The 13,766-nt window shown below is 49.2% G+C and overlaps 1 protein-coding gene across 1 annotated transcript; it reads left to right on the top strand.

Moving 5' to 3' along the window:
- The first annotated feature begins 6,195 nt into the window (after positions 1-6,195).
- Positions 6,196-13,755, top strand: npffl (neuropeptide FF-amide peptide precursor like). Its single transcript, XM_039656213.2, has 3 exons — positions 6,196-6,787; positions 7,458-7,579; positions 13,307-13,755. The coding sequence occupies exons 1-3, from the start codon at positions 6,548-6,550 to the stop codon at positions 13,425-13,427; spliced, it is 483 nt and encodes a 160-aa protein (XP_039512147.2). The 5' UTR covers positions 6,196-6,547; the 3' UTR covers positions 13,428-13,755.
- Positions 13,756-13,766: the final 11 nt, after the last annotated feature.

The raw sequence follows: 13,766 nt of genomic DNA, 5'->3' as shown, positions 1-13,766 counted from the left end.
CATGATGTTCATACCATACATAAACCTGCTAGTTTATAACAGCAGATATTCATCAACACGAGTGCTTTAGTGCGCTTGTCAACACATCGACACACATGCCCTTCTTTAAAGCACTACAAAAGATTATTAAGACATGATTTAAAATGTACTTGAAAGTAAAACCTAATTTAATTAGACATTATTTAAAGGTGTACCCGAGTGTGTTAAGAAACCGTGATGACCGTACAGCTAAAACAGGGTTCCCGCGGGTCCTTCAAAAGTCTTAAATTAGATATTTAAAATTTAAGGCCATTAAAAGTCTTATAAAGTCTTATTTTTAGGTATGAAAGGTCTTAAATTTTAGATGACACTTCGACTTAGTCATATCTTAATGTTTTCCAAATTAAAACCATCTAATTTGCGTACGTATTCATTTTTATCTATCTTTGTGGATTTGCTTGTGCGCGTGACAGTGCGCGTCACATTCGCGGCAGAATAACGTCCGTCTCCTGCACGCGAGACAGGAGAGGAGGAGAGAAGAAAGTTGGCAAATGTCAGTTAAGTCGTAAGTTAATTCTTTATGTGCGTAGAGGTGTGCGATGTGTATTGTCTATTGTGATATTCTATTGTTTTAACAATGGACGAGGCACTGTGAGTGTGAGCTGACATCGCATTTGTCTCTCGTTTTTCACTGCGTGATATTTGCAGTTATAGGCTTCATTATGTCTATGGTTATAGTTATGTCCCCAAATTAGTTTTTGCCTTATATTTATATCATGTTGTTATATTAGAATATCACATCAGTAAGAGTGCCGTTTTCCCAAGTGTGATATTTATGTTATACAATAGTTCAATTAAAAATAAATTTACATTGTGAGTTAGTTTTTAGACATAACATTATCGATATTGTTTGTTTCCCCTTTATTTCGCCGACTAGAATTTCAAAATAAAAACCGTAGCAGTAGCAGAGTCTCAATGCAACAGAAAGCGATGATTTCTTGAAGGAAATCCGCGTCTTGAACGAGTCATTTTAACGATTCAATCACTTGCTTCTTTCCCGTTTGAACAAATCGGTTGAATGAATGACTCCCTCAACTCGCTTATTAAGACAGCGATTTACCGCCGCCTACTGGCGGTTTTAGTTTCATATTAAAAGTAGAACGTTAAAAAATTAGAAATCATTTCACATTTAAATATTGAATATTGTTTTTTTTAAAAAAAAAACAACTTGTAGCTTGATTTATGCAATTGTAATGGAGTCTATATATTAATGCCACTTCTAAGGCTGCTTCTGCGTCTCTGCTCTGCAAAGATGGATTTTTGATTGAATGATTTAATTTGACTGCTAACAGTGGTACTGTATAATTATTGTGTAATTAAATATTATTGTATAAATAAGTATAATTACTGTATATACGTGGTGCATAACTCTAAATAAGTTTAGGAAAAAAAATCTCCATAAATAGGTGAAAATGCCCCTGGAAATCAATTTAAGGTGGAAAATATTGCATATTAATTAATAATTTCTGTCACTGCTGTGAACTGACCACTGCATAGAATATGAAAAATATAAATATCTCCGCGAGTCTGCTGTCAACAACAGGCCTAAACCAGCCATGGCACCAGCACAAAAACACAATCAGTAAAATATCAACTAATTATTGTTGATAATAATTAGTTGATATTTTACTGATTGTGTTTTTGTTTTGTGTTTATCAACAAAACGTTGAAAATATCGAGATATATTTTTGTCAATATCGCACACCCCTAATGTATGGTATTAATTTTGATTTCTTCAGGTCTTAAAAAGGTCTTAAAAAGTCTTAAATTTTACTTTTAAAAAGTGTGCAGGAACCCTGTAAAAGGCCTTTTATTTCACTGATATAAGTACAGTTTAAGAAACGCAGGTTTCCAGTGCTCATTTAATAGAGTTAAGTTTACTTCTTTTTCACAAGGGTGGTGATGTGTGTATATATATGCCTCGCTGATGCCTCTGAGATGGGCTGTGGAGGTTCCCTGGTAAGGAAGTCAGTCGTTCAGTGAGCGATCACGGTGAACGAGAGTCCGGTGTAAAGCCTCAGTAATTCTCCCAGACTCCAGTGGGTCCCCAGAGACTTACAGAATCTCCATTCATCCATTCATTCATTCATTCATTCATTCATTCATTCATTCATTCATTCATTCATTCACACACACGTTTGGAAGATGCTTTTATCTTCTAGAGAGTCTAACACATCCATCACCACTGCCTTAAAACTGCATCAGTTTCATTCATGATGCCTGACAGATGTCTCGATCAATGCTAGCCCGTTATCAACAGAGGATTGGCACTCAGTCAAGATCTCCGGCACGGCCCTTGTCTGATTTCTGCTGTTTCAGGAACTTTGCTTTGAATTATCACTGCTCATGATGTGAATTAATAAGACAGAAACAGTATCTCACTCAGCTCAAATACACGTCAATGCTTTAGTCTATAAGCCTATTAGTTGTCATGGTGGCTAATGGATGTGTTGTGTAGGTTCGTCCCTGATGATATGACCAGCACTTTAAACAGATTTGTGTTTTATCCCTGTTTGTGTGTGTGTGTGTGTGTGTTCAGGCTTCAGCTGGTTGGTTCAGTTAGTATGGAAACGTATTATGTAAGCTCGTTTCACAGCTTAAAGGGAACTCAATACTTTAGATATAACGTTCTGGCAAGATTCTCTCAAAGTTATGAACGAATGTACTTCCAAAGTTATCTGGTCTTTAATAATGTTCTCAAAACTTTATCATAAAAACATTATTTAAACATTGTTCATGGAACATCTTTGCTGAAGCGTGTAGTTGACGTTCATGTAATGTTTTTTAAATGTTGCTACTTGTTTCAGAACATTCAAAAGTAACAGTTTCATAATGTTTGGAGAGTGATGCGATGGAATGTCCTCATAAGACTCACATAACCAAGGAAAAACGTTTTTAAAACATCTAAAAAACGTTCAGAGAGCATTCAGATATAATGGTTTCAGAACTTAATGGGAAAGGTAGCAAAACACATTTTTGTTTGTTTGCTGGTTTCCACATGAAAATATAATTGTTATTGTTTGTCTCAAAATTATGATACTTTCCTACAATGGCAAATTTAAATTTTCAAATTCTGAGAAAAAAAGTAATCTGATGACATTCGCAAATTCTGAGTTTATATCTTAACAACAGAAACTCAAAAAGTCTGTTTGCACGAGTTCTCATTTTATTTGCTATGGTTTCTAATTGAATTACACACCGGTTCCCTATTCATGAACTTACCGTGTGTATTTAAATTTGCGTTTTGACCATTTATTTAAATGACAATGGCATTTTGGTGGCATGAAAACCCAAACTTTTGAAAGGCTTTTGAAAGCGACACTATTATCATTTCTGTGTAAACAACAAAACCATGAATCTGTGAAAACGGTGACGTATACATGTGCAGTATATAGGCTTTTCTTTTGGCAAATGAAAGGATACAGATATTAACAGTGAGAAATACAAACACAACATAACGTTTGTCATCCTGAAAAATGAAAGGTTCCTTACAACAGACTCGAGGACGATACATGTTTTCTTTGTGTTCAAAGGTTTTGACATTTTCTTAAAGGAAGTAAAAATGGACTTTACATCAGAGGAGAACCTTGGCCACTCATCACGCCGCTCCACTATGGCCACTCGTCATCGCCGCTTCACCTCGGCCACACATCACCACCGCTTCACCTCAGCCACTCATCACCACCACTACACCTCGGCCACTCGTCCCCGCCACTCCACCTTGGCCACTCATCCCCCTGGCTCCACCTCTGCCACTCGTCATCCTGGCTCCACCTCGGCCACTCAAAACCCTGGCTTCACCTTGGCCACTCGTCACCGCCGCACCACCTCGGCCACTCGTCACTGTTGCTCCACTATTGCCACTCGTCACCGCCGCTCCACCTCGGCCACTCATCACCCTGGCTCCACCTCTGCCACTCGTCATCCTGGCTCCACCTCGGCCACTCATCACCCTGGCTCCACCTTTGCCACTCGTCACCGCCGCTCCACTATTGCCACTCGTCACCGCCGCTCCACCTCGGTCATTCATCACCCTGGCTCCACTTCAGCCGCTCGTCACCTTGGCTTCTCCGCAGCCGCACGTCATTGCCACTCCACCTTGGCCACTCGTCACCGCCGCTCCACCTCGGTCACTCATCACCCTGGCTCCACCTTGGCCACTCGTCACCGCCGCTCCACCTCGGTCACTCATCACCCTGGCTCCACCTTGGCCACTCGTCACCGCCGCTCCACCTCGGTCATTCATCACCCTGGCTCCACCTCAGCCGCTCGTCATCTTGGCTTCTCCTCAGCCACTCGTCATTGCCACTCCACCTTGGCCACTCGTCACCGCCGCTCCACCTCGGTCACTCATCACCCTGGCTCCACCTCGGTCACTCATCACCCTGGCTCCACCTCTGCCACACGTCACTGCCGCTCCACCTCGGTCACTCATCACCCTGGCTCCACCTCTGTCACTCATCACCCTGGCTCCACCTCGGCCACACGTCACTGCCGCTCCACCTCGGTCACTCATCACCCTGGCTCCACCTCGGCCACTCGTCACCTTGGCTTCTCCTCAGCCACTCGTCACCGCCGCTCCACCTTGGCCACTCATCACCCTGGCTCCACCTCGGCCACTCGTCACCTTGGCTTCTCCTCAGCCACACGTCACTGCCGCTCCACCTTGGCCACTCATCACCCTGGCTCCACCTCGGCCAATCGTCACCTTGGCTTCTCCTCAGCCACTCGTCATTGCCACTCCACCTCTGCCACTCATCACCCTTGCTTCACCTTGGCCTCCTGATCCTACGGTGTCACCCTATCTTTTTGTCTCCTCCGCTCCGCCCGGGTCTTCAACTCCCCTGGCTCCACCGCTGTCGGTCTGATTCCTGGCTCCACTTAGGCTTCTCCCTCCTTTGTCTCCTCCATGGGGTTTCCCTCTGCTATCCTCTTCTCTATCACAATCTTTTCAGATCCGCATCCTCCTCCAAAACCTCCTCCCTCCCTCCTCAGTTGGACTCATTACGGCATGGGATGTTCTTTTTTGCCTGAGTTCTCGTTTGTTCGTTCTCATTGTTAGTTGCTGTGGTTTCTAATTGAGTTAAACACCTGTTCCCTATTCTGTCAATTATCGTTCCTTGAGTATTTAAGTCCTTAGTTTATTTCCCATTAATAGCCATTCATAAGTTAGTGTGCATTCCACTAAAGTAACATTTTTGTAAGTATTTAAAACAAAAATATTATATTAAAATGATATTCACCAGCATCAGTCGTTCTGCTGTCATTGGTATGAATGTTAATGAATAGAAACTCCAGGACCTCAATCATATCAGATATATTTTCACATGAGTATCCTATTACTATAGTAGTAAAATAGTAATTACTACAGTACTGTGCAGAAGTCTTAGGCACACTGGTATTTTCGCCTCAAAGAAATGGTTTTAAGCCAGTTATTTCTATATTTTGTTGTAGTGTCTCAGTAGGAAATATCAGTTTACATTTCCAGTCATTAATTGTGCCATTAATTGTAATAATCCAGTGAAATTTTTGAATGCTCAAGGATTCTGACAACAGCCAATGCTCCACACGGAGGTCGGATCTCACCATCATCGAGTGCATCTGAAATTATATGAAGAAACAGCAAAAACAGAGACTAAGACCAGAAGAACTGCGGCAGCGTCTCGAAGGTAGTGCCCGCCGGCCTGCAAAGCTGCAGTACTGGGAAAAAGCACTTGAGTAAAAATGCTGTAAATGAGAATGTTTTCAAAAATGTCATAATCATAAATATATTTTATTTATCAATTCACTTTTAGTAGTTAACTATTATTAACTGTTATTAACTTTTAACAGTTAACTAAATCAAATCAATAGGTGTTTAGTTACCTTTATGTTTAAAACAGATTTTGTCCAGGTATTGCACAGTTTTTTAGTTTTACAGGTTTTTTCAAGCGTCTTTGGAAACGTTGCCGCAGTTCTTCTGGTCTTAGTCTCTGTTTTTGCTGTTTCTTCATATAATTTCAGATGCACTCGATGATGGTGAGATCCGACGTCCGTGTGGAGCATTGGCTGTTGTCAGAATCCTTGAGCATTCAAAAATTTCACTGGATTATTACAATTAATGGCACAATTAATGACTGGAAATGTAAACTGATACTGAGACACTACAACAAAATATAGAAATAACTGGCTTAAAACCATTTCTTTTGAGGCGAAAATACTAGTGTGCCTAAGACTTCTGCACAGTACTGTATATGTATATTATTACTCTCTAATGTCTTTAATGACTTTAACTGATTTTGTCTATGTCATCAGAGTGTCATTGATTGATATGAACAAAGAAAGAGCTGGCCAATGTTTTGGGAGTGTGTTTGCTGGTCTAGATTTAATAAGTATGTTCATCCCTGAGTTCCTGTGGGATCCATAATACAGACCATCACCAAATCCCCAGCATAACAGATGGAGCATCAGTCACTCATTAGTCTCTGGAGTCGCACGCTTACTATATATAAGGACAGTTGCCACAGCCATGGGAAAGCTTGGCCAGATCGGCTCCACGTACACCATAACACCAGTGCAGATCCAGATGAGCAGCGCCTGGACTGGTCGAACTGCAGTGATGGATGCAGGTGTGTGGCTGGTGATCGGCGTACTGCTGGTAATGACTGATCTGAGCCAGTCCTTCCCGAAAGAGGACGTGCTGGAGCAGAGCAAACACCCGCTGGAGTCACGCGAGGACTCCGACAGGAACACGGTGGAGAGTCGAGAGGTAAAACACTCGCACAACATTCAATAGCGATCAATTCATCTAACCCTGCTGTAAATGATCTGTTCATCTAACCCTGCTGTAGAAGTTAGGTAGTGCCACACCGTGCTGGCATTAGGGCAGTAACTGTATGGACATTTGTAATTATTATGTTTTGTAATATAATACATTTAAACATAAAATAACACACTACAGTTAAATTTTTAATCAAGTGCTTTACATGTGCTTTAGTATGTTAGTCAACACAAAAATAAACATAAAATGATTAAAAATGGACTTTTGACTATTACAAAGCACACTTTTTACATTTTAATGTTACATTATCGGAATTTGTTAGAATTATATTAACTTTCTGTGAATTAAAGAATATCATTCCCTTTTGCAACAATATCTTTAAAAGGACCAATCAAACCCATAAAATTACTTGTTGGATGGTAAAATTCACCTCATGAACTCTTGACAATCCTAATCAATTAGTGTTTGAATCGTCAGAAGCAGCCGATAGATCACCACAGCTTGATCCAGTAGTTAGCGTTTGCACATTTGAGGAAAAGAGCACCTGGTCTACTCGAACTACTGTTTAACATCAGTGTTTGTGAAGAAACGGATGCTGATGAAGACTGTGTTATGGGTGTGTGAGATGCTGATGAAGACTGTTATGGGTGTGTATCAGGCCTCGGAGGAGCAGATGGATCATTTACTGGAGGATCGTCTTCTGGTGGAGATGTTGCGGTCTTTACTCCAGGACTCTCAGAGATATGAACGCAACCCTTCAGTGCTGCACCAGCCCCAGCGGTGCGTAGTTTCACAAACAGAACATCATAATCTTTAAAGTAACCATCTTAATTATAATGATGAATGCCAACCAGGTACAAACTCATGAGTTTGTGAAACATTCTTTTCTTGTCATACTGGTCAATGTTTTTACACAAACAATCATATATGTGTTCTTTAGATTTAAAATTTAGATTTTATTTGCATCAATGCAACCCTGATGCGACCGCTGTACTGATGTAGCGGCGGTAGAGAAGGTCTCAGCGACGCGACCCCTGCGCTGATGTAGCGGCGGTAGAGAAGGTCTCAGCGACGCGACCCCTGCGCTGATGTAGCGGCGGTAGAGAAGGTCTCAGCGACGCGACCCCTGCGCTGATGTAGCGGCGGTAGAGAAGGTCTCAGCGACGCGACCCCTGTGCTGATGTAGCGGCGGTAGAGAAGGTCTCAGCGACGCGACCCCTGCGCTGATGTAGCGGCGGTAGAGAAGGTCTCAGCGACGCGACCCCTGTGCTGATGTAGCGGCGGTAGAGAAGGTCTCAGCGACGCGACCCCTGCGCTGATGTAGCGGCGGTAGAGAAGGTCTCAGCGACGCGACCCCTGCGCTGATGTAGCGGCGGTAGAGAAGGTCTCAGCGACGCGACCCCTGTACTGATGTAGCGGCGGTAGAGAAGGTCTCAGCGACGCGACCCCTGCGCTGATGTAGCGGCGGTAGAGAAGGTCTCAGCGACGCGGACGCTGTACTGATGTAGCGGCGGTAGAGAAGGTCTCAGCGACGCGACCCCTGTACTGATGTAGCGGCGGTAGAGAAGGTCTCAGCGACGCGACCCCTGCGCTGATGTAGCGGCGGTAGAGAAGGTCTCAGCGACGCGACCCCTGCGCTGATGTAGCGGCGGTAGAGAAGGTCTCAGCGACGCGACCCCTGCGCTGATGTAGCGGCGGTAGAGAAGGTCTCAGCGACGCGACCCCTGCGCTGATGTAGCGGCGGTAGAGAAGGTCTCAGCGACGCGACCCCTGTACTGATGTAGCGGCGGTAGAGAAGGTCTCAGCGACGCGACCCCTGCACTGATGTAGCGGCGGTAGAGAAGGTCTCAGCGACGCGACCCCTGCACTGATGTAGCGGCGGTAGAGAAGGTCTCAGCGACGCGACCCCTGCGCTGATGTAGCGGCGGTAGAGAAGGTCTCAGCGACGCGACCCCTGCACTGATGTAGCGGCGGTAGAGAAGGTCTCAGCGACGCGACCCCTGCGCTGATGTAGCGGCGGTAGAGAAGGTCTCAGCGACGCGACCCCTGTACTGATGTAGCGGCGGTAGAGAAGGTCTCAGCGACGCGACCCCTGCGCTGATGTAGCGGCGGTAGAGAAGGTCTCAGCGACGCGGACGCTGTACTGATGTAGCGGCGGTAGAGAAGGTCTCAGCGACGCGACCCCTGCGCTGATGTAGCGGCGGTAGAGAAGGTCTTAGCGACGCGACCCCTGTACTGATGTAGCGGCGGTAGAGAAGGTCTCAGCGACGCGACCCCTGCGCTGATGTAGCGGCGGTAGAGAAGGTCTCAGCGACGCGACCCCTGCGCTGATGTAGCGGCGGTAGAGAAGGTCTCAGCGACGCGACCCCTGCACTGATGTAGCGGCGGTAGAGAAGGTCTCAGCGACGCGACCCCTGTACTGATGTAGCGGCGGTAGAGAAGGTCTCAGCGACGCGACCCCTGTACTGATGTAGCGGCGGTAGAGAAGGTCTCAGCGACGCGACCCCTGTACTGATGTAGCGGCGGTAGAGAAGGTCTCAGCGACGCGGACGCTGTACTGATGTAGCGGCGGTAGAGAAGGTCTCAGCGACGCGACCCCTGTACTGATGTAGCGGCGGTAGAGAAGGTCTCAGCGACGCGACCCCTGTACTGATGTAGCGGCGGTAGAGAAGGTCTCAGTGACGCGACCCCTGTACTGATGTAGCGGCGGTAGAGAAGGTCTCAGTGACGCGACCCCTGCGCTGATGTAGCGGCGGTAGAGAAGGTCTCAGCGACGCGGACGCTGCACTGATGTAGCGGCGGTAGAGAAGGTCTCAGCGACGCGACCCCTGTACTGATGTAGCGGCGGTAGAGAAGGTCTCAGTGACGCGACCCCTGTACTGATGTAGCGGCGGTAGAGAAGGTCTCAGCGACGCGACCCCTGTACTGATGTAGCGGCGGTAGAGAAGGTCTCAGCGACGCGACCCCTGCACTGATGTAGCGGCGGTAGAGAAGGTCTCAGTGACGCGACCCCTGTACTGATGTAGCGGCGGTAGAGAAGGTCTCAGTGACGCGACCCCTGTACTGATGTAGCGGCGGTAGAGAAGGTCTCAGCGACGCGACCCCTGTACTGATGTAGCGGCGGTAGAGAAGGTCTCAGTGACGCGACCCCTGTACTGATGTAGCGGCGGTAGAGAAGGTCTCAGTGACGCGACCCCTGTACTGATGTAGCGGCGGTAGAGAAGGTCTCAGCGACGCGACCCCTGTACTGATGTAGCGGCGGTAGAGAAGGTCTCAGCGACGCGGACGCTGTACTGATGTAGCGGCGGTAGAGAAGGTCTCAGCGACGCGGACGCTGCACTGATGTAGCGGCGGTAGAGAAGGTCTCAGCGACGCGACCCCTGCACTGATGTAGCGGCGGTAGAGAAGGTCTCAGCGACGCGACCCCTGTACTGATGTAGCGGCGGTAGAGAAGGTCTCAGCGACGCGACCCCTGCACTGATGTAGCGGCGGTAGAGAAGGTCTCAGCGACGCGACCCCTGTACTGATGTAGCGGCGGTAGAGAAGGTCTCAGCGACGCGACCCCTGCGCTGATGTAGCGGCGGTAGAGAAGGTCTCAGCGACGCGACCCCTGTACTGATGTAGCGGCGGTAGAGAAGGTCTCAGCGACGCGACCCCTGCGCTGATGTAGCGGCGGTAGAGAAGGTCTCAGCGACGCGACCCCTGTACTGATGTAGCGGCGGTAGAGAAGGTCTCAGCGACGCGACCCCTGCACTGATGTAGCGGCGGTAGAGAAGGTCTCAGCGACGCGACCCCTGTACTGATGTAGCGGCGGTAGAGAAGGTCTCAGTGACGCGACCCCTGTACTGATGTAGCGGCGGTAGAGAAGGTCTCAGTGACGCGACCCCTGTACTGATGTAGCGGCGGTAGAGAAGGTCTCAGCGACGCGACCCCTGTACTGATGTAGCGGCGGTAGAGAAGGTCTCAGCGACGCGGACGCTGTACTGATGTAGCGGCGGTAGAGAAGGTCTCAGCGACGCGGACGCTGCACTGATGTAGCGGCGGTAGAGAAGGTCTCAGCGACGCGACCCCTGTACTGATGTAGCGGCGGTAGAGAAGGTCTCAGCGACGCGACCCCTGCACTGATGTAGCGGCGGTAGAGAAGGTCTCAGCGACGCGACCCCTGTACTGATGTAGCGGCGGTAGAGAAGGTCTCAGCGACGCGACCCCTGTACTGATGTAGCGGCGGTAGAGAAGGTCTCAGCGACGCGACCCCTGCGCTGATGTAGCGGCGGTAGAGAAGGTCTCAGCGACGCGACCCCTGTACTGATGTAGCGGCGGTAGAGAAGGTCTCAGCGACGCGACCCCTGCGCTGATGTAGCGGCGGTAGAGAAGGTCTCAGCGACGCGACCCCTGTACTGATGTAGCGGCGGTAGAGAAGGTCTCAGCGACGCGACCCCTGCACTGATGTAGCGGCGGTAGAGAAGGTCTCAGCGACGCGACCCCTGCGCTGATGTAGCGGCGGTAGAGAAGGTCTCAGCGACGCGACCCCCTGCACTGATGTAGCGGCGGTAGAGAAGGTCTCAGCGACGCGACCCCTGCGCTGATGTAGCGGCGGTAGAGAAGGTCTCAGCGACGCGACCCCTGCACTGATGTAGCGGCGGTAGAGAAGGTCTCAGCGACGCGACCGCTGTACTGATGTAGCGGCGGTAGAGAAGGTCTCAGCGACGCGACCCCTGCGCTGATGTAGCGGCGGTAGAGAAGGTCTCAGCGACGCGACCCCTGCGCTGATGTAGCGGCGGTAGAGAAGGTCTCAACGACGCGACCCCTGCGCTGATGTAGCGGCGGTAGAGAAGGTCTCAGCGACGCGACCCCTGCACTGATGTAGCGGCGGTAGAGAAGGTCTCAGCGACGCGACCCCTGCACTGATGTAGCGGCGGTAGAGAAGGTCTCAGCGACGCGACCCCTGCGCTGATGTAGCGGCGGTAGAGAAGGTCTCAGCGACGCGACCCCTGTACTGATGTAGCGGCGGTAGAGAAGGTCTCAGCGACGCGACCCCTGCGCTGATGTAGCGGCGGTAGAGAAGGTCTCAGCGACGCGACCCCTGCGCTGATGTAGCGGCGGTAGAGAAGGTCTCAGTGACGCGACCCCTGCACTGATGTAGCGGCGGTAGAGAAGGTCTCAGCGACGCGACCCCTGCGCTGATGTAGCGGCGGTAGAGAAGGTCTCAGCGACGCGACCCCTGCGCTGATGTAGCGGCGGTAGAGAAGGTCTCAGCGACGCGACCCCTGCGCTGATGTAGCGGCGGTAGAGAAGGTCTCAGCGACGCGACCCCTGCGCTGATGTAGCGGCGGTAGAGAAGGTCTCAGTGACGCGACCCCTGCGCTGATGTAGCGGCGGTAGAGAAGGTCTCAGCGACGCGACCCCTGCGCTGATGTAGCGGCGGTAGAGAAGGTCTCAGCGACGCGACCCCTGCGCTGATGTAGCGGCGGTAGAGAAGGTCTCAGCGACGCGGACGCTGTACTGATGTAGCGGCGGTAGAGAAGGTCTCAGCGACGCGACCCCTGCGCTGATGTAGCGGCGGTAGAGAAGGTCTCAGCGACGCGACCCCTGCACTGATGTAGCGGCGGTAGAGAAGGTCTCAGCGACGCGACCCCTGCGCTGATGTAGCGGCGGTAGAGAAGGTCTCAGCGACGCGACCCCTGCGCTGATGTAGCGGCGGTAGAGAAGGTCTCAGCGACGCGACCCCTGCGCTGATGTAGCGGCGGTAGAGAAGGTCTCAGCGACGCGACCCCTGCGCTGATGTAGCGGCGGTAGAGAAGGTCTCAGTGACGCGACCCCTGCGCTGATGTAGCGGCGGTAGAGAAGGTCTCAGCGACGCGACCCCTGCGCTGATGTAGCGGCGGTAGAGAAGGTCTCAGCGACGCGACCCCTGCGCTGATGTAGCGGCGGTAGAGAAGGTCTCAGCGACGCGGACGCTGTACTGATGTAGCGGCGGTAGAGAAGGTCTCAGCGACGCGACCCCTGCGCTGATGTAGCGGCGGTAGAGAAGGTCTCAGCGACGCGACCCCTGCGCTGATGTAGCGGCGGTAGAGAAGGTCTCAGCGACGCGACCCCTGCGCTGATGTAGCGGCGGTAGAGAAGGTCTCAGCGACGCGGACGCTGTACTGATGTAGCGGCGGTAGAGAAGGTCTCAGCGACGCGACCCCTGCGCTGATGTAGCGGCGGTAGAGAAGGTCTCAGTGACGTGACGCTGTATTGCTGTAGTGGCGGTAGAGAAGGTCTCAGTGATGTAAGTAGAGCAAGGGGCCCGAGACCGAGCCCTGAGTAACCCCAGCTGGGTTACACCAGTTGGTGTGGCGTAAGGGCCTCTTACCACCAAGAGAGCTTATTCAGCTGTTCTTTAATATTGTACACCAGTTTTAACATATCAGTGATTGTCGAAGATTGTGGTCCATAATATTCTGTGGCATTAAAGAGACAACTGTTCACTTTGAGTCACGGCTGGCATTATTCCTCTGCTTCCAGGTTCGGTCGGGGCGCTCGGACTGGCGTGTCCACAGAGGAAAGGATACAGTCCCGTGACTGGGAGACGGTTCCTGGGCAGATATGGAGCATGGCAGTGCCACAAAGATTTGGCAAAAAATAACACCAAGCCATCATAAAAATTGAGTGATGTCTTCAGGGTATTGCATAAATAGAAAGGTGAATTATTTGATCAGAAACATCTAAAAGCATTTCATTCATTTCTGTCTCCACTACATTCCCAAATAAAAGAGTCAGCTCTTATTTGCATTTCATGAAATATGTGATAGTAACTATAACACATCAAAACAATAATATTTAAGTGTATAAGTAGTAATTGTTTAATAAGTTCTGTACAAGTGTCAGGGAATGTTTTGATTTTTAATCCATTGTAATTGATAATCATTGAATGTGTTGTGTATTTTGTGTGTATAAATAAATGATCAGCTTTGCTTGTTTAGTG

This window comes from Pimephales promelas, chromosome 21, assembly GCF_988280905.1.
Source record: "Pimephales promelas chromosome 21, fPimPro1.hap1.1, whole genome shotgun sequence".
NCBI classification, from domain to species: Eukaryota; Metazoa; Chordata; class Actinopteri; order Cypriniformes; family Leuciscidae; genus Pimephales; species Pimephales promelas.
This window is presented reverse-complemented; position numbering and strand designations above follow the sequence as displayed.

What these genes read in the sequence shown, in the direction of transcription:
- npffl (XM_039656213.2), top strand. Translation starts at nt 6,548, where the DNA reads ATGGGAAAGCTTGGCCAGATCGGCTCCACGTACACCATAACACCAGTG. An exon ending in ACACGGTGGAGAGTCGAGAG is followed by an intron (nt 6,788 to 7,457) that starts GTAAAACACTCG and finishes GGTGTGTATCAG; the next exon opens with GCCTCGGAGGAGCAGATGGA. An exon ending in GTGCTGCACCAGCCCCAGCG is followed by an intron (nt 7,580 to 13,306) that starts GTGCGTAGTTTC and finishes CTCTGCTTCCAG; the next exon opens with GTTCGGTCGGGGCGCTCGGA.